This window comes from Pteropus medius, unplaced genomic scaffold, assembly GCF_902729225.1.
Source record: "Pteropus medius unplaced genomic scaffold, Ma_sr-lr_union100, whole genome shotgun sequence".
NCBI classification, from domain to species: Eukaryota; Metazoa; Chordata; class Mammalia; order Chiroptera; family Pteropodidae; genus Pteropus; species Pteropus medius.
In genome coordinates, this window is record NW_024340847.1 from 703835 (window position 1) to 730215 (window position 26381).

At 61.4% G+C, this 26381-nt stretch overlaps 2 protein-coding genes across 2 annotated transcripts in view; both read right to left on the minus strand.

The window, feature by feature from the left end:
• Nucleotides 1–5943: 5943 nt before the first annotated feature.
• The window catches only part of LOC120582014 (dnaJ homolog subfamily B member 6-like), a 39933-nt gene continuing 19495 nt past the window's right edge, over nucleotides 5944–26381 (minus strand). Inside the window, exons 6-7 of the mRNA XM_039836989.1 lie at nucleotides 11554–11745; nucleotides 5944–6895 (exon numbers count right to left, since the gene is read on the minus strand). Of these exons, the coding sequence (XP_039692923.1) occupies nucleotides 6813–6895; nucleotides 11554–11745 (275 nt within the window). The 3' untranslated portion in view covers nucleotides 5944–6812. The remainder of the gene's footprint in view (nucleotides 6896–11553; nucleotides 11746–26381) is intronic.
• On the minus strand, nucleotides 21758–24838 carry LOC120582023 (dnaJ homolog subfamily B member 6-like). Its single transcript, XM_039837001.1, has 3 exons — nucleotides 24658–24838; nucleotides 22917–23058; nucleotides 21758–22468 (listed from the first exon to the last, which is right to left on the minus strand). Exons 1-3 carry the CDS (start codon nucleotides 24821–24823, stop codon nucleotides 22363–22365), a joined length of 414 nt encoding a protein of 137 aa, XP_039692935.1. The 5' UTR covers nucleotides 24824–24838; the 3' UTR covers nucleotides 21758–22362.

Genomic DNA, 26381 nt, shown 5'->3' on the forward strand with positions numbered 1-26381 from the left:
TGTGCCTGTGCATGTGCCTTGTGTGTGTGCATGGGTGCACTGTGTATATGGGTGTCTAGCGTGTGTATGAGCATGCGTGCGTGCCGGCTTATGTGGGTTTAGTGGAGGTGGGTGTCCTGCCCAGTCTCGTTTCCTTTGTGGAGGCGCCCTCCTGTGGCCACAGAGAAGATTGCACCATAAAACACCTTGCCGCCCTCGCTCACCTTCACAGCTGTTCCCGTTGTGATTTGTCCACGTGACGACCGACCTTGGAGAACGTCCCACTCAGCTACAGAGCTATGTGGAAATTTCTTGGGAAATACTTGATTTGGGCTTTAAAAACTGGGATGCTGACGTATTAGGCTACAGAAACCACGTTCTGGCTGGATTTCTGAGAGCCAGGTCTGGGCCAGGACGGTGTGGGCATCCTAGGGCGGCCGCAGCAAACGGCTGTACTCTGGGGCTCACGACACACAGGCTCGTCCTGCTGCCGTCCAGAGTCCAGAGTCCAGCCCGAGGGGCCACAGGGCCAGCACGGACAGGGCTCCAGAGAGGGCCCTCCCTGCTTCTTCCAGCCTCTGGGGGTGTGGCCGTGTCACCCAGCCTCCTACCTCCCTCTGCCCCTCTCAGAAGGACGCCTGCTGCTGGACCAGGGCCACCGCAGTTCAGGGAGGGTCTCACCTCGAGATGACATCAGCGGAGACCCGATTTGCACACAGGTCACACTCACGGGTTTGGGTGAGGACGTGGATGAACCTCTCTGGGGCCACCGCCCACGCCCACAGGTGACGCGGGGTCTGGGGACGGGGCCAGCTGTGGCAGACGGGGCAGGAGAATGAGATGGAAAGTTCTGGGCTCCCTGAGTTCCCAGGCTGGGCGAGGAGACAGGCAACAGGCAACAGGACACCGCTGTGACCTGACCTTGTCCCTCCGACGACTCTGCTTTGGGGTCCGTGTCGCTGCCAAGCAGTCCGTCCTGCTCATGGACAAGGACAGCCCCACGCTGGCAGCCACTTGCTGATGGGGCGGGTGGGGGCTGGGCGCTGGGCGAGGCCAGGCAGAGAGGCCGCGAGGCACCCGGTCAACCACAGTCCTGAGCTCGGCCCAGGTCACCTCGGCGGCATGGAACTGGGGCTGCCGGTGGGGTCGCCGCTGTGGGGGGACAGGCGGGCAGGGGCGCTGCTGTCACTGAGGGCTCACTCTGGCGGCTTCGCCCACCCTGAGCACGACTGAAGGTCTGGGGCCCGAGCAACGCACTCGCCGACAGGCTCTTCCTGCGACTAGAGACCCCCAGGGCAGCCACAGGATGAGGACAAACCGGAGCCACTGCCGGGCTGAGAACCAGGGGCAGGGGGGCGCCGGGCCCTAACGGGGAGAAGGGACACGGATCAAAGCCATCGGGGAGGTAGCTCTGCAGAGAGACCCCGAGGGAGCGTGAGGACAAAGGAAAAGGAGCAGTTGATGCTGCAAATAAGGGTTTTGAGCCTCTGAGAGGATGAAAAATATGACTTACGATAACACGAATCACAGGTAGAATAAGATTGCTCGAATTAAACTCCATGCACAGGCATTCATCAGGCAGACGAGGGCACCTTCTAAAACTGAAAAGAGCAACTCGAATGCTAAAACCAGAAACCGAAGCTCTCAGCGTGAGCCAGGACGTTACCACAATGTGAACTGTGGTGACGGGGGTGACGGCCAGTGGCTGCCGTGGGTCCCAGGCCTGACCTTTGACCTCACTGAAGACACGGGACAGGTAGGAAGGCTGTTGCAGAGGCAACGGTGGCTCCAGGAGCAGTCACATCAGTGGCACTTGACCCTCGGGCGGATCCATCTTGCCCAGCTGGAGCCGCCGCCAGGCGGTGCTGACCGGCAGACAGGCGGCCGAAGATGCCCAGACGTGGCCTCTGGGGGCAGCTCACACTCCTCGTCGGCATCCCAGCTTTCGACAGCGACCGTGCACGGCTTACGCAGTTAGAAATAAAATACTGCAAACGTCACGAAACGGGCTCACCTCCGCCAATGTGACCGTCACCTGCTGCTGGACACCGAGCTCCCAGCGTGGCCCAGCTCCTGTCACTGCCTGCGAAGGAAGGCCCGTGAGACTCCATCTCCTTACAGCCAACCCCCGTCACCGAGGGCCGAAGGGTCACCTCAGAGACCAGCTGTGCACTACAGAGCCGGCCACCACGGGAGCCGGGGTGGCGTGGATGGCTGGCGTCACCTCCTGGCTGCACGGGGGAGGCACTATGGCCAAAATGTCAGCTGGAATTGGACACAATGCCACATTCTTGGAATATGGAGGGCTGAGGACCACAGAAAAGCCACTGCTAGCAATCGACAGCCAGCGTGGACTGTGGGCCTTCTTCAACAAGCCACCGCAGGCAAACCGAGCACGGGACTGTTCCGCGGTTACTTAAATGTAACGTGTAACAAGTTACGACGATGCTGTTGTAATCAGCGCCGTCCACGCATGCTCAGCCATCTGTCCGTGTGCATACTGGGTAACCCAGAGCTGACTGACAGACCCCACAGGCAGACGTGGGGCCCGGCCTCTGAGCGTGCCTCGTCTAAGGTCCCCGCCCAGGGACTGGGGGAGGGCACAGCCACAGCGAGGTGCCCAGCAGCGCCACCGCCCCGCCCGCCCCGGAGGGAGGACATCTGTGCAGTACCTGCCCAGCTCCACGCAGGCCAGCGAGCTGCGGCTGAGGACAGCACAGCCTGGTGGGCGAGACCCGCAGCCTCCCATCGATTGGCCAGAGTGGACTTGGGGACCATCCTTGAAGCCCGGGGCCTGTGGTCTCAGCTATCCAAGGACAGTGACAGCGCCAGGCTCAGGGAAGCAGGACAGAGCCATGACTGGGGGCCGCCCCTGAGCGTGGGGATCAGGGAGCCCACACACGATCCCAGGCACAGACCGGCCCTCCGCCGAGACCTGGGTGTCGAGGGGAGTAAGGGTAGTGTCACAAGGTCCAAGGCAGAGTGTGCTACCCCTGGGGACAGGCTACGTTTTGGAGATGTGAGCAGTGGACTGAGGATGTCGCCCTGCCCCAGCCCCGCCTGCTACCGTCTGGGCCCCCTCCCAGAACCAGGACTTCTGCAAGCCCAAGCCCAGGCCTGGGGACACACTGCCCCACCGTGCATCCAATTCACTTTCTCAGGAGCAGGAGGACCACTGTCCTGTCATCCCGGGCCTCCCCGGGTCCTTGTGTAACGGCTGGTCGGTCAGAGAAACAATTTTCATGCCATAGAAACCGAACTGTTTGTTCACTGAGAAGGAGCTGTCCATCAAGCAGAAACGCACAAAACCCGGGGGACAAGTGCAAAGCACTAAGCTGCCGACGGCCCGCGGTGAGCCGCGTCCACAGCCCAGTGCGGGTCACCGCTGCTCAGCCCGCGCCCGGCGGAGCGGCTGCAGCACAGGCAGCTTTGGAGAACGAGTCACCGACTCACCAGGCCCACTGTCCGCGCTGACCGTCAGGGGACCGTGACCTCGCCAGTGGGCCTGCTGTGGCCCGGGCGTGGGAAGCCCCCGCACGGCTGGGCAGGACGTGTGTGGCATTATGCCCTGACCTCCTCTGGTTGGCAGCTGGAAATTCTAAGCGCTTGGGGATTTTCTGACATGTATGACCGATGTTAAGATCTAGCCAAGAAGCTGGTCACTCACTCACCCGGCCGCTGAGTCAGCAGCCAGGTCCAGCAGCCAGGCTAGGCTGCCATCTGCACAGACGGGGCCCGCGTGCAGTGCAGTGGTCAGTGCAGTGGTCAGTGCAGTGAGCTGACCTGTGACCACAAGCGGGAGAAGTCGCCTTGGTGCCCACCACGTCACGCTCCTGCGGCCCGTCCTGCCCTGGACCTGGGCCACCACGTCTGCCAAGGGCAGGGACCGCGAGGAGGCCGCTCTGGGAGAGCACGGCTGGGCCTGGACCGTCTGCAGTCCAGGGTCTGGCCCAGGTCCCCAGGCCGGGGACTGGAGAGCCCTTCACACACGGGTACAAGTGGGACTTGGGGGCTGGGAGGGGAAGGGGGCACGGAGGTGGGGCTGACAGTGTACCCATGGGGGCCGACCTCAGGCCGAGGCCAGCCTGGAGCAGACGGGTGGAAGGCGGGGGCGGGCCCCCCAGAAGGCAGTCCGGCACCCCAGGCCACCCCTCAGGCTCACAGGAAGACATCTGTGGTGACCGGATGGCACCGTCTCAGACCAGTGGGCCAGCAGGCACCATTGCGGTGGGCAGTGCTCCGAGCTCACTGTCGGCTGCGGGCCTGGTGGCACTCTGCGGCATGGTCAGACGGTGGGGCGGGCAGTGCAGGCCGGGTGCCCAAGGAAGGAGGTGCGGGGACCGTCCCCAGCTCCACGACCCTGGCCACCGACCGCGAGGGAGCAAACGTGAACTTGAACCCCAAACGTGATGGCTCTTAACTCTCTTACTTTCAAAGGGTTTTCAAAATCAAACCTTACTTTGGCAAAGGCAAAAAAACCCCTCAGGTGTGATTGTGGCCGTCGGGCCCAGGCTTGAGGCCCCTTAGACATGCTGTCACTCTCCTGGCCGACACTGTCTTAGCATGGGGGGCCAGGCGAGGGGTGCGCGGACCTCGGGACAATCTGTAATTTCCCACGAACACATCAGCGTTTCAAAAAGAACGCTCAGAAGTACTAACTGACGTGAGCGTCACAGCCCTCACGCTTCCCACACGGGAGGGCCACGCGGCCGTGGGGCGGGGAGCACGAGGTCCTTGCGGCCCGGCCCCCATCCCTCCCAGCCCCACAGCTGTCCCCGAAGGGGCCCCTCTGTCAAGGAGCTGCAACTGGAGGCTGAAGCCTGATCCCCACACCCTCCTGCCCTGTGTTTACAGGGCACCCCGCAAACCACAGCAGGAAGGTCGCAAGGTGGCACCCAGGGGCACCACCCCTGGCCACCTCCCAAAGCTGCCCCCACAGTCCCCACGTACCCCCGCGCCCCACCCCATGTCCAACCCTCACGCCCCCTCCAGAGCAGACCCCCAGCGGGAGGCAGCACAGGTGCCGACTCGCCACACACAGCGGAGGAGCCCGCGGAGCCGCCCAAGCTGGCACAGTGGCCTGCAGGTGCGGTTCTGTCCCTCTGCTTGGGGACCCCTCTGGTCATGTGAGAACGTGGGGCCAGGAGCTTGAAGAACATTGCCACATGCACAGCTGGGAGACGGCCCCGAGCCCACACATGCTGACTCTGCGTGACTGGCCACCCCCCCAGGCCCCCGCGGGAAACAGGTCCTGGCCTGTAAGCTGAGGTGCATCCCACTCGGAGGCACCTTGTCACAGCCAGGCCGTGACGCCAGGACACGGCCGTGAGCTGGGCGGGTCCTGCCACCGTCACCGCCCACAGCCAGGACAGTCGGAAAGCGGGTCCCTCTCATTTCTCTCCGGTGTCTTCCAGTGGTTCTACACACGGATACTCGGCGGGAATGTCATCTTAGACGGAAATGGAGAAGAACCGCTTTTAATCTTAATTACTAGTAACTGCAACTCACTGATGTTTATAAATAACGGCAAGTGAGCAGTGCGCAGTAACGCTTACATTTTATTTACGCAGGTGACACTTAAAATACCTTATGCTTTCGTGGTTACATTTTCCATAATAAGCATTAAACACCGGTGCACAATTCACCCCACAGTCCACACCCCCTCCCACCAAAACCAAACACAGCACACAGCCCTGTAACAGTCACCGTAAAACCACAACGGTCACGCTCCTGTCTGGTTTCCGACCGCAGTGGACACACTGCCACGGGGACTGCACCCGAAGAGCCCCGGTTTCAACACTGCGAGATTCAAGTTTCTGGCCTTTTTCAACAACGTCAAGTTTTTCACGATGCCTCATTTCCAAGGGAGCACTGGAAAGGCCACGTGGACGGATTCTTCATCGGAGGAGGAATCGGCAGGCGAGGCGCATGCGGGCGTAATGGGGGCGGGCGGCGGCCGCGGGGTTAGGCAGCGGCACGGACACGATCACAGGCGGGGGGGCGTGGCTCGGATAAGCTGGTTTTTAGAGCAGCCGATGTTTACAAACTGAAAAACTGAGTTCCGTGTACTCCTGGGGGCACATGTGCACGTGCGTGTGTCTGCGTGTGTGTGCGTGTGTGAACAGTGCACCCATTTTTCCTCAGCAGAACCAAAGCTCAGAGCCAGAAACAGCACGGCAAAACAAAATTCTGTAGAGTTCTGTATGTGCGAAAAAGAACAATCATGGATCGAAGGAAAAAAATGGGATTTAGCGGAAGTTAAACCATATTTGGGGTGCGATCTGGATGACTTGGAGAGGACCGAGCTTAACACGGAAAACCCAGGGCAGGAGGTTTCACCCGACTGATTCCAAGTCCTCCACGCGGGAGGCGGGGCCGCTCTCCACACCGGCTCCACGAACTGGAGGGAAGCCACTGTCGCGGCTCAGGCGTGACGCACGTCCCCTGCATGTCACCTGCACTTACCCAGCTCTAGCTCCCGACGCTGCGCCGCCAGGAGGAAAGTCACTTCGTGGGCTCGGGCGCTGGCCCGACTGCCCCGTGGTCTCTGCCTCTAAAGCTAGACACTCCGGGCGTCGACGGGGCGGCCGAGCGGGCGGGCAGTGAGTGCGACCCACACGGAGGACACGCAGCCCGTGTGCCGGGGACGAGCGGGGACGGCCAACAGGTGCTCTCGCCAGCCCCCGCCCCCCGACGCCACACCACATCCCCGCCGGCCCCGGTCCGATGGGCTGCGATCAGCACCCCCAGTGCTGTGGGGTGGGTCTGGGGACGGGGGAGCAGATGCCGCTGCCTAGGGTGCCCGCGCCGCCCGGAGCCGCCCGGAGCCCCGCCTAGCGGCGCCCGGCAGCCGGCTTCCTCTTCTTCGACTCGCCCCTCTGCTTCTGCTGCCTCCTCTTGCCGCCTTCCTTGGGCCCTACGAAGACACGGCCGTGAGACACTGCGCAGAGCAGCGGCGACCCGAGAGGCACGCACGTCCCGGCCGTCCCCACGGCAGGGACACCGGTGACACGGGGTCGTGTCTCCACCTCCGCCTGGCCCGCGCCTGGAGCCAGCAAACACGAGCTGTCGACCGTGCGACCGCTGACGTCACTGAGTCCAGCACTGTGCAGGCGTGAGCAGCCCGGCCCTGCGCCCGCCGGTCCTCACGGACGCCCGCCCCGGCCCACCCGGTGACTGCCCCCAGGCCAGAGGCCCTGCTGCGCTGCAGGTGAGCCCGTCACTCCTTGGTCGTTGCTGAAAGGCAGCGAGTCGGAGGCCAAGGGGACGGAGGACAAACGCACCGCTCACCCCTGCAGACCTCGTCCAGTCAGGAACGAGGCCCCGGCTCAGGCCGAGCGCTGTGCGAGCCGTCCCCACATCTGCGGGTGGACGAGCGCACGGGGCCCAGGACACGGCAGGTGTTAGATTTTGGTGGCAAACGACCGATTTAAATGACCTGACTGCAGCAGAGAAAATGGAGCCAGGCCAGGGTCACGGGGGCCGGTGCCTCAGGCCTGCTGAAGAGATCACCTCAAAGCGTTCTCAGGATCGTAAGTGACGAGGCGGCCTCGGCACAGGCTGGTGACAGACACGATGCATAGGCATGGCTCCCACCCACCCGCTCTGGGGACCCACCTTGTGGAATCACAATCACAGGTGAACTAGGGTCCCCATCACCATCAGATGGGAGCCCACGCCACCCACATCGTGACGCGTTCCCCACGCCAGGCTAATAACCACCATCTGCCCGCTGCCCAGTGGGACTGGCCGAGTGGGCTCGCCTCCCTGTCCCAAACACAGCAAGCTCCAAGGGCCCCTCGGTCCCCACGGCCGTGAGCTCGCCAGCGCTGCACCATCGACGGGGAGCTGACCTGGCTGACTCTGCGGCCCCAGCCCCCAGGGCACCACGTGGCGCCACAGCTGCCAGGTACACGCCCCCGGGCCATGTGTTCAGGAAGGTTCTGCACCGCCACAGCTGCGGTGGGGGAGAAGACCGAGCTGAGCAGCACCAGGGCCTGGGCTGCCAGGCAGGGACGGGGAGGGGGACAGCACCATCCCGGGGAGGGACAAGGAGGTGGCATCGGCCTGGGGACAGCAGGGCACATCTGGGCCCAGAGGGGCCTTCCACGGGGAGACCTGCCCAGCTCATCGCTGCTGGGACCGGCCCGGCGGGCGGCGCTCACAGGTGGGGCCCGCGATGTCCTCACGCACATCCCTACCAAGACACCACCTGTGCTACGGGGCGTCTTAACTTTGAGAACACCAAACGGTGACCTCAAATGAACTTAAGAACTTTCGTGACAAGGTGCGCGGTGCGGGGTTGGCACTGTGACTGCTCGGGCTGTGCATCTCCCATCTGGCAGGAGCCCGTCCCGTGTCCGGGGAATGTGAGGACACTGGCCACCCCAGCTCCTGACTGGTGGCCCGAGAGGCAGGCTGGCCACACAGGGAGCCCTGGGTGGCACCTGACTCTCACGGCCCCACCTGCAAGCTGCGTGCCCATCAAGGTCTCAAATCACGGGGAACGGAGTGACAAGAAGCAGGTGTGTGGATGGAGCCGGCGCACAGGCCCCGTGGTGACTGACAGCTGCACAGGGTCCCCGGGCCCAGCCACACCCGTCACAAACCTCGAGGGGACTGGGGACAAACCTCGCTCTGCCTGCTCAGCCACCGGGGGCAGCGTCCCACCCTCACCCTCTGCAAAGAAGCTCTGGCCAGGACCCTGACAAGGGGGACAATGTGTTTGGGGAGAAAACTCTGCCTCTCCAAGGTCAAGGGGCCCAGACCTGTGAGGCTGCAGGTCACAGCTCAGTGGGTGCGACCCTAGAGACCCTGCCCAGCGGGACGTGACACCGCGTGCCTGCCGGGGACAGGAGCGGGGGCACGCGGCATCCACCACGAAACAGAGCTCTTCGCGTTTCCTTAAAATGTTCAGTGCCAAAGTGAACACAAAACCAAAAACCAGACACCAAACCAAGACCCAGGAAGCCTGAATTCCGCCAAGAGTGCGCCTCCCTCACGGTCTCCCCGGAAAACACCTTTGGGGGGACAGCTGGAAGTCCCCGGCAGAGACGGGCACGGACACACAGGTTAGTTTCGTTAGGAAGACAAGCTTCGAAGCAAGCGGCAGCGTTAGCCCCGTGAGCGCCAGGCCGAGCCTTGCAGAAGGGACGCTCTGCAGCTTCCAGGGAGTCACTCTCTTCAGATCAAAAAATAAAAAATCGGCTTCATTCCTTCATTCAGGAACCTTTCTCAAGTGGAATAGTTCTGACTTTCTCTTCTAACAGTCACGTGTTCCCGACAGACTCTAACGAGCGTATAATTCATAAAGGAAAAACGCCGATGACTTGCTCGTTCCCATGAAATACGGAAAGGCCTCTGAAATGAAGCCGGGCGAGGTTCACGGGGTGTAGAACGTGACGTAACAGCCCGTTAACAAAACCGAAGGCCAGCAAGTCACGCCTGTGTCACCCGTTCGCTGGCCTGGCTCTGGACGAAGGCAGCCGAGCAAACAGCTGTGGGGTGGACGGTCACCTGGGCCACCGGACCACACGCCTTCCCAGGCTCCTTCGCTGCTCCTGACGCTGAATCGTGTCGGCCGGATGTGGGAATTCCCCACACGGCAACAAGTCCAGCGTTTGGGGGAGTGCGCCTCACGAGAGCCCGTCTTTAGCCTGAAATGTGCACTTCCCAGACACTGCCAGGCTGCCCCCCGCACGTCACTGTCACCCAGCGCTCCAGAGGGCACCTTTGTCCAGTGGTTGGCCAAGTGAGGGAGCACAAAGCAGGGGTACCGGGCACTTCTCGTGCAACCAAGTTCCTTATGTGTGCTTCTTTTCAAGAATTTTCCAAGACTGGCAGATCTGGCAGAAAACTGACTGCATGGCCCCTCCAGGCCACACCGGGGCACAGAGGAGTCACGGGAGCCACCTCGGGCAGGGCCCCAGCACTGGAGGGGCGGTGTGCTGGCGCCGGTGGGGGACGGTGCCCGCCCCACGCCTGGCGTCTGCAGAGCCGGACAGAGTGGGGTGAAGTCGTGCTGCTGGGGACGGGCGCACCCTGGAGGCAGCTCCCAGCTCTGCACCCAACGCTGCACCCTGAGGCCGCGTCTCCCGACTCTCCCTTTGGGGCAGCGCTGGGGGCTGCAGCAGGACGTTAAACCGCGGGCCTGCACGTGGACCGTGGGCGCGTGAAGATCCCGCCCCAGCTGTCCGGTGCCTTCACCCCTTCCAGGTCTGCGCTCGACCGACTGGCGAGGACGGAAGCAGGCGGGGGCTGGCGCCGACGGCGGTCAGAGCCCCGGACGGCGTGAGGCCACGGAGGCAGCGAGCTCCCAAGGTCTGAGGCACGGCCAACTTCATGGCCAAGGACGAGGACCAGGACAAAGGGCCCGTCGCCTGCCACCCCCAGGCCGCAGGTCAGCTGGCAGCCCGCTCCCCGGGTCAGAGAGACCCCGCTGGGGCCGGTGTGAAGCCCGACAGAGCAGGCGGCTTCAGAGGGCCGCGCCGTTCCCTGCCGGCCGCACTGTGCTCTCCACCGGCACCTCCGCTCGCTCGCTGGGAGTGGCCCCAGGGCCTGGCGCCTCAGGCCCAGCCCGCACACTGGGGGCACATTGGGAGGGCTGTGGTGCCCCCCCCATCCCACACTCAGGCCCAGGAGGTGACATAACTCAGACTCCGGCGGCCGCCCTCTCGTCACACAGAAGCCTGGTCGCCAAACGGCCCATCTGCTGTGGGCAGCACTGGGCGGCCCCAGGGTGGGGTCTGCCTGGAGCCACCGGGAGTGTGGGACACGCCCTCCTGTCCCGAAAGCTGCCTCTGCCTTCTCACCTGAGGAGCAGAGAATGTCCCAGCAGACGCTCCGGGAGGAGAGCTCGGCACGCAGACGCCGCCGCCTGGCCCCGCCCCGACACGGGAGACCAGGGCCCGCATCCCCCACCGTGTGCTGCCTGGGACCCCCCCCCCGCGGGAGCCACGATGGCACGAGCTCTCGGACCACGACTCAGGCCGAATCCGCGCTGGGCTTTGGGACTGTCAGGGCCACACCTACATGCCCAGCGACACGCTCAGAGATGAGCCAGAACCTTCCGTGGGGACTCAGTCCAGGGACCACCTGGCCTCTGTAAGGGACGGTGAGCCAGAGAGCTGGGGGAGGGCGCCCACCCCGCTGGGCAGCCCGGGCAGCGAGCTGTTCCTTCTGAACCAGACACCAGCAAAGGCCCAGACAGCAGGAGGAGGACGCGAAGCTGCCCTCTGGGCCTTTGCTGCTGGGCGCCCCCTAGTCCGGCGGTGGCCTGGGCATGTGTCCGGCAAAGTCAGCGGACCTCGAGCACCGACGTGGAAGTTACAAACAGGGGAGTCAAGGGAAAGCAGCACCCGCCATCCTGTGCCCAAGACAACACACTTCATACCGTCACACAGGCTGGCATCCCGTTTTAATGGCGGGGCGCCGGGGGTGAGCGGAGGCCCCCGCCCGCCCCCTGCCCTCAGGTGAGGACACAGCAGCGCAGGGGCGCCTTCTGTCTGCCCTGGCCTTGGGCCGGGGGGGAGGCGGCCCGGCGGGGGCGCCCGGCCTCGGTTTCCCTCTGCACACCTGCCGAGAACACGGAGGGGTCCCAGTTGCCGGCGGCCCGATGTCTGCCTTGCTCGTCCTCGTCCTCGCAGCCGTGGGGGGGTGACGCGTGTCTGGGCAGCGCGGCAGGCTTGTGCGACCTCAGCGAGCGGGCACTGGCGGGCTGGCCTCTTTGCCTGCACTCCTCCAGGAAGGCGTCCTCGTCAGCCACACCTGCAAGCACAGGGCGGAGACCAGTGAGTCAGCCGCGTCTGCCGCCGCCGCCCCCTGCAGCGGGCGACGCTCCATCGAGGGCACTGCCGTGGCCCGGACACCTCCAAGGGACAACGGGAAAACGGGGCCACGCGATAATGCAGTGACAAGAGCAGCTCGCCCCCCAGCAAGGCACCTAAGTGACTCCCGAGAGCACGTGTCCTACTGAAGTTACTGTCAGGGGCTGGGTCCCCGTGACACAGTCTTCACCAAAGTCAACCCAGCCTGTGACTCACCCGGAAAAGGCTCAGATCCGGCCTCCGGGCAAGACACCGCCCATCCATCGAACGTTAAAAACGGGGATGCGAGGGAGGTGCTGGCCCGTGACACCTGTCCCCTGCCCGCTCGCGCACAGCACGCAGCTCTGAACCGGCAACCCACGGGCACCGGCCGTCACATCAGACACACACCCCAGACGGGACGTCGCCCGTCCCTCCCCAGGTCACGCTTCTAGTGGTCTCTTTGAAAACAGAAGTTTTGCACGTTGGGCGGGTGGCAGGAATAAGTAACAGAACTGATGACATTCGTTGACTTTAAGTTCCTTCTCTGAAGAGCTTACATGTCACACCAGGCGGAAGAAGCTCAATGACAAAACTAAAACCTTCCACGTGACGAGACGGTGGGACCACGAGCCGAGGCCCCGTTCCCTGTGCCTCGAAACCACTCCTTGGGGGAGGGTGCGACTGTCAGCAGGTGTCACCACACACCGTCACACCCGCCATGCTTAAAATTCTGGGCCCAACAAGTGACTCGGGGGCCAGCTGAGGCAGGACGTCCCCCACGCTCTCCCCAGGCACAGCCGCAGGTCCACCCGCAGGTGGCGCTGCCTCCGTCCCCATCCCCACCTCCCCCCGAAATGAAGTAAGGTAAGGGCTACGACCTAGGGGTTTTAGTGGTCACCGCACACCGTCGCTGAGCCGCCGAGGGCCCGGCCCCGTGCTGGGGAGCCTGGCTTAAGCAGATCTGCAGCACCAAACACCTCGTGGGCACACCCCGTCGGCCTGGCCTCGGGTACCTGGGGCGCTTGTCCCCAACGGGGGCGCTGGCTGCTGGGGACCAAGCACGCTGGCGCTGAGGGGCACAGAAGCCAGCTCCTGAGAAATGCGGGGCTGGGGTCACCGATGTCCTGGGGCTGGCGCCTCAGGAGTTTTCCAAGGTAAGCCTCGATTACTCTTCATAACCCTCCGACCCCACAGTGCGGGGCACAGCAGACGCTCGGCCAAGGGCACGTGGCTCCTGGGATCACGACCCTGCTCCCGGGCTCCACTGCGCCCAGCCCCCTCCGCCGAGCGGCTCTGGGCAGACACGCTGTGCCTGAGGCCCTGGCAGCGTCACCTCAGGGCAACGTCACAACCCCCTCGCCAGGCTCTCCAGGTGTGCCCCTCAGACCTGAGAACTGAGCGAGACCGAAGCCAGGCCAGCGGCGCTCTGTCCCCAGCGAGCCTGGCCCGTGAGGACCCAGCCACCATGTGGACGCAGGGGCCCAGGTGGCTGCTGCACGAAGGCGGGCCACCACCGCACAACGGTGACAGGCCTCGCACGCACGGAGCGTCCTCAGCCCGCGTCTGGCAGGCCCCCTCTGGGGGGCCTGCGGAGTCCGACCACAGCACTGGGCTCTGTGGCCGGAACGGAGAGACATGCCCCACGTGTGAGCAGCCGGCGTTGAGAAGCCACTTACATGGTGACTTCTCGTCAGAAGCCACGTTTGGGGTGGGAAATGGTGGAGCGGGGAAGGACGCTGGGACCGCCGGGCTCAGGGCCGACAGGCTGGCGCTCCGGGGCACAGACACCGAGACACTGACGCTAACCAACACGTGGGGGCACGTCCAGCCCGGCCACCATGGGAGGGCACGGACAGCGGGTCCCACGTACGTGACGGCAGAAGTGCTGGCTCCTCGGGTTAAACATCTGAGGATTGACATGAGGCAGAACTCCAATGACCTTCAAACACTGTCCTTGCCGTGAGAAGAGATCACGTGCCAGGTACGTGACGCTCTGAACACTGGTCACCATCTTTAATCTGAGTCTGGCTTTGTGACGATGACGGCCCTGGCCTGGGCCGTGGGTGCAGCCGTGCCCGGCCGCACGTAGCTCACTAGCGTGGGGTAACCTCGGAACCCGGTCGCTCCCAGCGCTGCAGTCACAGGCCAGAGGGACAGTGGCACCTTCTCCACGCACACTGCTTTCGGGGAACGTGTCGCCCAGGCCGGCACACACAGCCACTGGGGACACGCCTCCCGCCTCAGGAGCACCACGGCCGGTCCGAGCTTGTGTCTGTCACCCATGGTGGCCCCCGCACAGAGGCTCACAGGGCCACCGCCACCGCTGGACCGGTCCCCAAGCTCTGCCATCCAGTCTAGTTCGACTGTTGGGGCGGGGACACCAGGCTTGGGACGGGATACGACCTTGTTCCCTCGCCAAGCCCCCCACTTCCCCGGGCCTGGGATGTGCAGCCACACGGGTGTCAGGGCCGTTTGTACCCTGTATTTGCTGTTTGTTCAGAAACCATCGCTAAGGCACTGAGCTTGACGTTCCGAGGACAGACACCCCAACTACACAGACACGCAAAACAGGCTCGCCCCACGCTTAGGGTATCCCGCTGCTCCCGAACCCTGCGATGCTGGATCGCGGACCAGAGACCGCTCGGTCCAGAGCTGACGGTCACCCGGGGCGGCGGGGCACACGCTGCGGCTGGAAGCCGGGGCCTCCCCGTCCCGGGCGGTCCTGGCTCGAGGCCCGCCCGCCTTGTGCCGCGTGCACCGTCTGGGACTGGTGACGGCAGAGCCACCTGCTGTCCGGCATCCACGGGGGCCCAAACAGCGGCGCACACCATTGACCACCTCCCCCGTCACCGTCTTACTTACCGTGTGCGACACCGCGACCTCTCGGCTCCCCGGGCCCCGCTGGGCTCTCACAGGATCCGAAGGTTCTCGGGTCTGGAGCAGGGACAATTGAGTCACTGAGCCCACGAGGTCCCCATGAAACCCAGTGTCCCAAGGAGCAGAACAACTAATTGGGGAAAACAGACGCCGGGGACTGGGGACCAACGAGACCGCTCGCCGCCTCATCCAGAGTTCTCGCTGGGAACGTTCTGGGAGGGGTGGCTCGATGCACGCCCATGCCAGCACACGCTGAACCCGCCACACGCACGTCACTGCGAGGCGGTGACAGGTGCATAAGAAAGCCATTGTCAAGTGACACTGAGCTGCAGGTGACAGGCCACTCGGGTGTCTCTGAGAAGTGGTCTGAGAAGCACGGCGACCTGACCGACACCCCCACGGCAGCCGGATGCCAGACAGGGGCACCCCCTGGGCGTGGACTGCATCGCGCCCCAAGTGTGGACGAGGCGGCCACATGCTGCCCAGCGCCACCTCCCGCAGCCCCTGAGCAACGAGAAACGAGGAGACGCTGCGCCTCAGGACAGGCGCGGGAGGGTGGCCCCAAGCACACCCTGATGCTGGTGGTCACGCCCCCGGCCAGCTGGCATCTCCACCCGCTGCGCCCGGCGTCCCCATGCTCACGGCTCACTCCAGGACAGCCTGGCCCAAAGGCCTGCAAGGGCCTGAGTGACTCGCTCCACGTCCAGGGCCACTGCCCAGGGACAGCCCTCAGGGCAGACAAGGCACATGGCCCCAAGCAGAGCGTGTCGCCACAAGGCCTGCCCGCTCACACACAGTGCTGCTGGACACCGCCCCCCAGGGTGTGCGAGGGTCACCGTGTCCCTCCACTGGCCGGGCCTGGGAGCCCAGCCTGGGCCAGTGCCTGGACCCCACACCTCTCTGGTGGCACGGCGCTGTGGGATGCACCCCCGACGCGCGAGACCCCTTCCCACGCCACCCCGCGTCTCCCCACCTGCCCTCCATCCTGTCCTTGTCCTCACGGCTCCCTCATGCCCATGTCCTGCAGGACCCGCAAGGGGGCCGGGGGCTGGGGCACCCACAGCATGACAAGCCCGCCCCCCCCCCGGTGCGGGGTGCGGCCTGAGCTCCCAGAACGGCCCCGACTCGGGGGCGTCCTTCGGGCATTATGCTGCTCCCGCTCTCTCTGCCCCTGGCTCCCAGCGAAGCACCCTAATTTCAACAGAGCCTACGTTTCTGGCCACCGCTGACGTTGGGGGCTGAGCACCGAGGAGCCCCCAAGAGCAGAGGCCCCTCAGGAGTGGCTCTTCTGCCAATGACAAATGCAGTGGCCAGCAGGATGCGCCAGCCGGCGGCGGCACAGAGCACGGCCGAGACCCGGCTCGAGCTCTCGCAACTGAAAACCACACGCGGCACTGCCCCCCGCAGAGCCCACGCGCCCCGCCTATGTTCACGCCACCGCCAGGGCCAGGCTGGCACCCGCCGGAGGGAGCCCAGCCTGCCCCCCACGAACGCCTGCCCTCGACACCGCAGCCCGCGGGCCCAGCCTGTGCCTTCGGCTTCGGCTCTCGCCTCTCGGCCCCGCTCCTTTACCTGAGGGTTTGCGGGGAGGACAGAGGTGCTGCCCGCCCGCCTCAGCGACCCGAGAAGTTCGAAAGGCTGTTAGGAGTGGGACGCACCCTGCCGTCCGGCACCGCGAGCGCCCACCGCAGGCCCCAGTGGTGACCCGCAGGGGTCTCTGGGGGATCCCAGCACTGACGCGTGTGGCACGCTGACAAACGACCTCATAAAGGCACAAGCGGTGCCTCCCGGTACAGCTGACCCCACGAACTAGCCCGAAGCACCCCCGCCCAGCACCACGGCTCCCGAAGCCGGCCACGTGCCTGCGTCTTCCTGCGGCTTCTGCCCAGCCCCCCGCACCCTCATCCCATCGACTACTACACGACACTGCTTCCACGGACGCGCCCCAACCCAGCGGCTTGAGGTGAGCAGTTTGTCCTGTGTAAGGACAAACGACGCACGTTAAAAAAAAAAAAATAGTCCCGGGCAGAACTGACGATTCCGGTGTCGTTCCTGCCAGCCTTTCCCGTGCGTGAACAGCTAGTGAGACACAGGATCACCGAAGTTCAAGCGCCCTTTTCGTCCGAAGGCTAAAAATACCAGAAAACGTCCCGCCCTGTAGCGCTGAGTCAACGCAAACTTAAAAACATGCACAGGCCCTGCCAGCACCGTGCCCGAGCAGCTGAAGTCACCGGGAGGCTATGAAGGGAATGTCCCGGCAGCTGTCCTCAGGCGTGCACACGGCCCCCGCGTCACACGCTCCTCGGCCCTCCCCAGACGGAAACAAACCACCGCAGAGTAAAGCAGTCGCTCTCCCTACGTGCGTGCGATCGGCAGGCCTCGGCTGCGGGTGCTCTCTCTGGGGGGAGGGGACGGATCCAACGCGGACTCAGGCGTGACTAACGCCGGCCACCACAGCCCGAGGCCAAACGCCCGGGAACGACGGCTGGCCGTCTGAAGACTCGACATGCAGAGCTCCTGTCCTCAGAGCTCAGTGACGTGCAGACGGAACGCGGGGACACCACGACCTCACGAGCGCACGCGCTGCAGGACACGGACGTGAGGACGAGCTCGGTGCGGGAAAGCGCGGGGCGCTCCCGGACGATGCGGGACACACGGCGCCGACCGTGCGGTGACTCGGCAAGGCAGGCGGAGACAGACGCGCGGGCACAAGGCTCACGTGTCCCTAAACCAGGCAGACGGAGCGCTTTTCAGTGGTGACCGACCTGGCTGTAGCCGCCCGTTAAGGACATGCCACGTGGGGACGATGTGCACCGACAGGGAGGACGATGCCTTCGCTGCTGCAACCGTCTCCGGCGGCTACTGAGAGATGCAAGGACCAGTTCTCGAAATAACCGGTGAAGGCGAGTCACAGAGAGGGGAACCCGGGTCAGGGTGCTGCCCAGGCTCTGGCAGGGAGGCGGACGGCGGTGCTGGGAGCAGTTCGGCGAGGACACGGGCTGGGGCGACGTGACGGTCACCCAGCGTACAAGCCAGAGGCCGCAGAGGACCCACGGGCGGAGGGAGACGCCCCCCCGCCCCCGAAGCCTCTTCCTACCAGGACCTGGGGCCAGGACCTGGGGCCACACGTCCCTGACGCTGAGGGGCCACCAGGACAGGTCAGGACTGGCTCCGAGGAACGACCTGGGGAGGCCTGTGCTTTGCTGGAGGCAAAGGGAGGAAAAAGCCGGACTATAGGAAGCCAAGTGGCCGAGACCCCGTGTGCCACCACCCCCCCAGGACACCAGCCTGCCCCGTGCTCAGCCTCCACTGCAGCGGCCACGGGCTGGGTCTGAAGCACGACTTTCATCAGGAGAGACGAGGGGGCCACGATGCACGACTGAGGTGACCCTGCAGAAGGCACTACAACAGAAGGGACTCCAGCTTCTACAGGGCCACAGACCTACGAAACCTGACTCTCAAAGACACGCAGTTGAATCCACAGAAAAAATTTCACGACAAGTGATTCTACAGTTTTTTTTTCAAAGTTCGTCAGTCTTCTCTGAAACACTGACATCCGTTAACAAATTAGTTTTTAAACAACCATTTAGATGAAACGGGTTTTTAAAAAACCATATAACAAGACACGTGCCAGGGAATTCTACGCAGGTGTCTTGTTCCATCCAAATCACACTCCACGAGGCAACATCGGGCGTCAGCACCAGCAGCCGCCTCCAGCCTGGCAGCCCAACGCCGTGCCCACGACCGCAGCAGCGCCGACGGCCATGCACCCAGCAAGACCCCCACGAGACCCTCCTTAAAACCGAATGCAAAAACGGATGACACGTTCGTCTTCAAAGTCAAGTGAAGGAAACGATGAACTCATTAGAGCCTTTGCACTTGACACTGGCGCCCACAGCGCCACACTGAAGTGGCTGCTTCCAAGCACAAAGGCGACCCCCCCGCCCCCGCCCCGCACGGCGCTGCTCGTGAGGCTTCGTTCCTCGTGCTGCGCTTCCGCCTGGGTAACCGGTGGGAAACAGCTCACCTACACCGTCCGTGTCGGCGACGCCACGCCTCTGGGTGACGGTGAGACAGAGCCTCCTCCGGTGTGTTACAGGCTGGCGGATCGTTTCTCTCTCTTCAAACACCAGCCCTTAACAAATTTATTCGCTGTGGGAGAACCCTGACAAGCTCCTCCAGAAAACAAACCCAAAGATGAGGCAGCATTAAGGATTAAGTCCCATTCCACAGCGGGGAAAGGCCAAAGTCACGATGCACGTGGGAAATAAACGTCACCGTCTGCCTCACCACAGCTTCCAGACTAACGTAATCAACATCATTAATACAGTAAACACACACGCACAAATTCCTAACCAAAAAAAAAAAAAAAAAACCCACAATAGAAATTCACAGAATCGATGAGGTACAAACTTCCTGTCCGTGACAACCGGTTTTTACAAGCTCTGTTTTGCTTAAGGCCTCAGATACAACAAACATTAAGAAAGACCGGAGCTGGACCCAGTGGGAGGGGCTCATCAGGCTGAAACACGCACCACTCACTCGCCTGATGACCCAGCAACGCTCCACAAACTGGTCACAGCAGGAAACGTTCAAAGGCATCAGGAAGCAGACCATGCGCCAAGGCCAGATGACTACGGAGACAGAAAAGCACGGGAGGCCTCCCAAGGGTACAAGGGTGCGCGTGCTGACCGCCGGCCCACGGTCGGGCCAGCCCTCCTCTCATGTCCTAGGGACAAGTCGACGGAGAGCCCAGCACTGCCCTGCAGGCTCTTCTCCCACGGGACGGAACAAGGAGAAGCCAAGAGTCACCCCCAGCGACAACTGCGGACACCGGCCTGCTGGTTCACCGTTTTCCACCGCTGCCGCCTTCTGGCACAGGACACAACCCCGGGCTGGCAGCAGCAGCAGGCAGGGGCGGGGACCACGGCACGGACCAGGCCCACAGGGAGCGGCTGCAGTGCTGCGGGCCACGCCGCGGCATCAAGTCACTAGTCGGGGGCGCAAAGAACGGCATGAAGCCAAGATGCACCCGAGTCCTCCCCGGCCAGAGGTGGCTGTCGCTTGGCATTCGAAGGTTGGGGACACGTGGTCCCGGGTTAGCAGGCCAGCATCCGAGGTGGGCAGGAGTGCGTGCTGCGGGATGGGACCACCTGGGTGTGCATGGCGTTGACAGACACCTGGAGCGCCCTGCGCGGTGGCAGCAGCAAGGAACAGCCTTGCTGCCCTCTTTGGGGACTGGCCTGCAAAGCGAGGGCTCCCACATCCCGAACGCAGGAGGACAGGACAGGAGTCTGCTCAGGGTCCCCGTGACCCACACCACAGCCCCAGCTCAGAAACTCGTTTCCTCACAGCGGCTGGACAGAAAGAAGCCACCACCAGATTCCCAGCAACAAGGCGGCGAAGGCTTACCCCAGTTCCATGGACCACCGGCACCCCAAGAACCAGCTGTGGCGCGCCTCGGGGACGTCCGACAGACACGGCCAGAGCCCTGTGCCTCTCACGCCTCTGACCTCCCCAGTGGGACAGATGACATGCCCTTGAATCTCTGCTTCGGGGAATCTGAGCGCGCTCCGGTCTGTAACTGGACGGCGAGCAGGGGGCGCGAGCACACGGCGTGACAGAGGGCGGCGGCCGTCCACACGGGCCTCGAGGTGTGGGGCGAGCCCTCGGCACCCTGCTTTCAAGGCGTTCAAGACTACGGAAAGGTTTCTGAAACACAAAACAGGCACGGACAAATGACCAGAACCTGCCACGTCCATTAGCTGTTCTCCCAACTCCTTCTGGATTAGCGACGCCACTCTGCGGGCAGCGGCCTGACTGCGGAGAGCTGCTTCCACGGCGAAGCGCAGGCCCTCGGCCAGTTAATAACCGAACGAAGTCGACACGTCTATCAACACAGGTGCAGAACAAGGCAATTTTCTCAGACGTGATGATCCCCACAAAAAGACCACTCAGGCGTCCAACATCCTGTACCTGTCACGCCAGTTCGAGTGCTGTCCACGCCAGAGCCGCACTGGACGCCGAGCCCCAGCACCTCAGCACATCCACAAAGGTGAAAGCGTGGAAGCTGCCCGGGCCACCAGCGACGATGGACAGACGAAAGTTCTCACTGACCCGGTCTCCAGCCCTAGGGGACCGTCACGCCACTAACAAATGGTTCATCCCACCCACTGATGAAAAACACGAAACTCAAGTTCCAGGCATTTACTTGACTTTCTCACCGAACAGGGAAACCGCCCGTGCTAAGGGCAGAAACGGAAGCCGGCTTTCCGGCGCTGACGGTTCGGTCTGTGAAGCGGCTTCTGCAGCGCTGTCTCCCAGCACGTGACGCGCCCACGTAACTCCCTCACGCGACGGTGCCAGGAGCTCAGACGGCACGTTTAAGCGTCTCTTCCACTGTTCTCCTTAGTTCAAATGTCTTGGAATTCGTACAATAAATTTTGCTATGCTTTTAGAGCGCCTATAAAATTTTTCAAAATATCTCTGTTTTCAACAACGACACGTTTAGATTCTTTCAGGATTTCCACGCTTCCCAGCAAAGGCTGCGTGAACGGAACGTGTCTGGCAGGGAATGACCCTCAGTCGAATCCCATCTGACAGTTCTCGCGCTGCTTATTTCCAAAACGAAACCCGGGGGGAGGGGGAAGTATCACCAGTCTTGTTTAATGTTCCTCCGGCTGGAACTCTAGTCACCAGAGGAGAGCGTGACAGATTTCACAGACTGGGAAACAAAAGAAACACCTTTGTTTCTGCCCACTTTTCCCCACTCCGCGATGTTACCGTGCATAGTCTTTAAGGGAGCTGGCATCAGGCACAACCTAGAAAGCTAGAACGTACTCTGAAAAAGGAAAAACTATACAGTTGTTTCTTCCCTCCCCAGAGAAATGTCACCACATTAAAATCGCCATTAAATTGCTAATCATTTTAACATAAATAGGAAAATCTTCATACACTCTCCAAACACACTGAAGAAAACGAACACACGTCATTAAGTTTGGCATCCACATTAGCGAGCAGAACGAAGCAGTCACGAGGTGACAGCCGAAGCCCAGGCACAGAATCACACGGACACAAGAAGGCCACAGGTCCCACTCAGGAAAGAATGCACCAAACATTCGCATTTATTTTCTTTTTTTTTTTTAAGCAAATGACAAAGACCCAGTTTACCAGCTTTACTTTTTAAACCTAAGCTTAACGTTACATATTTAAACAATTGTCAAAACTTACTAAGTTGCCAGCGTTCATGCACAACTAGAAAACATCCTCAATTTATATTAAATCAGAAATGTATTACCGTTAATGCATTAGTCTTTCACTACTAAATACTGAAAACTGAAATTATTTTTGTGGAAGCTTCGTCCTGGCAATGTTAAGTTCACAGCAGGCTGACACTACTTGGCTCACGTCTCAAACACAATGGAGAAGCAGGTCCGTGCTGGTGTTAGTGTATGAAAGAGTCACGGCCACCTTGGATTACGTTTAATAAAAAAGCAAAGTGCATACAGATTTACAACAATTTTAAAGACAAAAAAATGGTCCTATCATGTGGTCCCAACAATAAACTCAAAAGTCTATGACAAACAGGGCTCCGACGAGCTGTGTATAAATACTTTAGATTGGGCACGTCAGACTGAGTCGAGTTCATCTGAAATCTTCAGAAACACTCCTGCCAGTCCTCAGCCGCGCGCGTGCGTCGTTACTTGCTATCCAAGCGCAGTGGCTGCTCCTTACCATTTACCGTCAGGGACGTCAGCCGGCCGTCTTCCTCAACCTCCACTCTTTCCTGACCGTTCTCGATGATTCTGGAGGAGGAAACGCATTGCAGAGTAAATACAGGCGGGAACGAATATGCACATTTCAGAGAACAGAACTGCCCCCGGCGCACATGAAATCACGAATTTTGTGGCTGAAAAGCACAGCTGAAGCCAACTTGACAAATTTTTCTCAACACAGATCTGCTGACAGACGTGTTTTGTCTCAAGTATTACACAGCTAAGGACGAAACTCGTGCAGATCTAGTCAGCGAGACGGCGAAGGTCTCACTGTGCTGGCTTTCCATTAACCACGCTCAGCGCCAGCAAAACGCACCACAAGTCACTATGTCACTGCACGTTAAAAACGGCTCTGCCGGAAGGCCACTTCTAACAGAACACGAGGCGGGGATTTAAAAGGCAAAGCTCTGTGAGCCTGAGTGAAGGCCCTCGAGGCACAGAGCCACACGCGGCGGACGTGCGCTGGGGAGACCGGTACCTCTTCGTGGTGATTTTCCTGCCATTGACTATTTTAGTGGACGTCGATACCGATTTGAAGTTGCCCATCCCGCCGCCACCAAACGCCGTGGACGAAAACGAGGTGATGCCGCCGTGGCCCAGCGAGCCGAAGGACGTGAACCCTGCAGGAGGAGAGGACAGGAGGTGAGGGTGCTGTCGCGACACTCCGAAGCAGACCTCCACGGCCGCTGTGACCCCCGGTGACCGCACGGGAGCCACACCGTGGCGGCAATGCCGGGCAGCCCTGTGGGGGTCGGGGGGGCGAGCCGGCTCTGGCCGCACATCACCCGCCAGCGCGCCGGGCCTCGCGCCGTCTCGCCCCATCACAGGCGGCCGACACTGCTCCGCACACCACGGAGGGCCCAGGACAAGACTGTGCATCTTTATCCCCCAGGAAAAACGTCAGTGCCACAGAATGGCAAGCCCAACCTGCTGCCCTCCTTGCAATGTGACCATGGGGCACAAAACCTCAAGTAGCTTTAGGAGGAACACTACAAGCACGTACCTGAAAAAGCATGGATTTGGGGCAGGGGGAAAAAGGGGAAGGGAGTAAGAAGTACAAATTGGGAATTATAAAGTCACAGGGACGCGAAGCACAGCACAGGGAACGTGGCCAGTGTACGTGACAAGCACGTGTGGTGCAGGGCACTAGACTTATCGGGAGGGTCGCTGCATAAGGAGCATAAACGCCTAAGCGCCACGCTGTGCCCCGGAAGCTGACGTGACATGACGCTGTCCACTCTAACTGAAAAATGAGAACTAGAGGAGCCCCTTTAAATGTCCCCATGGCCCCACTATCCAAAATGTCATCACACGCATTACGAGAACCTTGAAACAGACGGCACTGTCTCTGAACCCGTTTGTGTCACGGTGTGACACATCTGTGTGTACACCGGCCACACCACCAGCGCTCAGCAGCTCCAGGGGCTGTGGCTACCGCACAGGACAGCACTGGTCTAGAGCGAGCCTGGAGCCCCACGACACGACACGACACACTTCCTACAGCTCCTCGAGGTAAGGGCTGCGCCCCACAGCCACAGCTCACACCAGCCACACGCCTCTGACGGTGAGCGACTCTGCTGAGGGCTTGACCGCGGGCCTCACCTCGGAGGCCCTGCTGGGAAAACCCCGACTGCATTGCGCGCTGGGCTGCGGCCCCCGGGACGGACCGGCCCCCGGGACGGACCAGCGCCCGGACGCCAGCGGCCCGAGCTTGCAGGGGAGGCCCCGAGCTGCACTGCGCAGGCCGCCGCTGCCAACGGTGAGCGGGCCTGAGACAGCACAGCGCAGGACGCACTTCAGGGACGAGGCGCTGAGCCCCAGGGGAAAGCACCGTCCTGCCCTGCGGCGCGCGCGGCCGGCCACGGGCACAGAGCACGGCGGGCGCTCCGGGCCCCGCGCCTGTCGACACGGGCGCTGCTGGGACACCGCCTCTGTGTCTTTCAGCCTGCCGAGGAGGTCAGATTCAAAAAGGGTTTAGTGAGCTCGCCTAAGTGGGTTACTGTGCACTTATTTACCCAGAAACACACTCCTCCTTTCAACCAGGAACGCCGCCAGTTAACAGAAAACACTCAGGGCGGCAAGCACAGACGTGTGCACAGAACACGGCACATCTCCGAGGCCGTCCCATCGAGGAGCATCTCCGATGGCCTTGCTGAGCGGGCACGGCAGCCTGTTCCCAGCACCCCCACCCCCGTCACCAGGTGTCGCAGGGCTCCTACCTGTGTCAAAGGAAGGGAATCCTGGGAAGGACGGGAAGCCGCCGAAGGAGGAGAAGAAAGAGCCTGAGCTGCGGTCCCTGCTGCTGCGGGGGCCCCGCCGGCTCCTGAAAAAGTCCTCGAACGGGTCTTCTACGAACAAAAAAAACGCATTTTGTAAAATCGTCATGTAACTTCCTTTTTTTCGTCAGAGAGCTGCAATGAGGGAAAACGGGTTAACGGCTCCGGAGCTGTTACCCATCAGGAACGCGCGGCAGCTCTAACGCCCCGCGTCGGCACGGAGCGGCCGGCGCCCAGCTCGCGGGGCCTGACGCGGGCAGCGAGGACGGCGCCGCCACGGCGCAGCTTTTACCCCACGTCGCCCCCGTCCCTGCTGCGGCCATGTGCACGGTCAGGACGGCGTCGCACGGCAGTACTGAGGTGTGCTCCGCGAAGCCTGGCTGCCCTCGCCAACGCGATTCGGAAACGAGCAAAACTGGATTCTTCTAACCTTTCTGTATAATACGCGGGGCGCCACGGAGGTTCAAGAACTTTTTCCTGTGCACTTGATGCCTCGAAAAATTTTTTAAAGGTTTAGTCAGCGTCAAATCTGAATAGATACAAATTATATAACATGGTGCTTTGTTTTAATAGAAAATTATTAACACAAAGAAGTGTCATGTTGCTACTGGAGGTACCAAAATGCCCCTGAAAATAAAAAGATTAGTCCTGACAATTTGGGGTTACATTAATGAGCACTTACTGAAAACACGAATTACACAAACTTTGAAAAAATTTTGCTGAGGTTCTACAAAATTAATCAGTGCTGTATTTTTTCAGGGAAATGTGAATTCTTTGAGAAATAGAAACAAAGAATCCTGATCGATGGTAGAAATGCAGGCAGGAGGAGAGAAAGGCGACCCCGTGACACAGACTGCGGCACAGGTGCGCCATGCTGTGGGGACGGGGCAGAGATGGCAGAAGCAGGGTGGTGTACACCTGAGCAGTGACGTGAGAGAGCAGAGTGAACACAGATAACGGTGGTGAACACCGAAGCCAAGCCGAAACAGACTCAGGATGCACTCAGGATGCACACGAGCGTGACCTCAGGTTAGCTCTGGTGTGTTCCAGAGGGTGGCAAAGAAGTGCCTGTGCTGCTGGCCTCCAGGAGTGACCGGCTGCCTCGGCCGGCCCGGCAGCCAGGCTCAGCAGCCAGGCTCAGGACGATGCGGGCAGGCCTGAGAGGCGGCACGCGCCAGCTCGGAGAGCCGCCCTCAGCGAAAACCTGCTCGTCAGCGCTACCTGAGGCTCAGCGAGGAAAACATGGAGGAGGAACGTTTAGAAACTCTGCTCACTGGGGGCCTGTTCAAAGCTCCAGAAAAGAGAAAGTGTCGGAGGAAAGAGAAAGGAACACATGTGATCCCAAGGAATCAGCCCCAGGCGTGAAACGGGACACACACACAGGGTCACAGACGAGCACGGCTGCTGTTGGCAAAAAGTTAACCATGGCATTTTACTGATGATTCTGCAATCTAGTCCCACATTCCACAGTAAACGCCACCCTTTAACAAACTAAGAAATTCGTGTATAAGCTACTTTGTAAATGGGGCTCACAAGTCCCAATAGTGTAATATTTCGAAGTGTGAACAGAAGAAAAAAGAACTTTATGTAAAAGAATAACATCTTTCTGACTCGTGGATTTCTCCAGACTTCGACATTTTCCAATAAAATCCAAGCACTCCATCCAG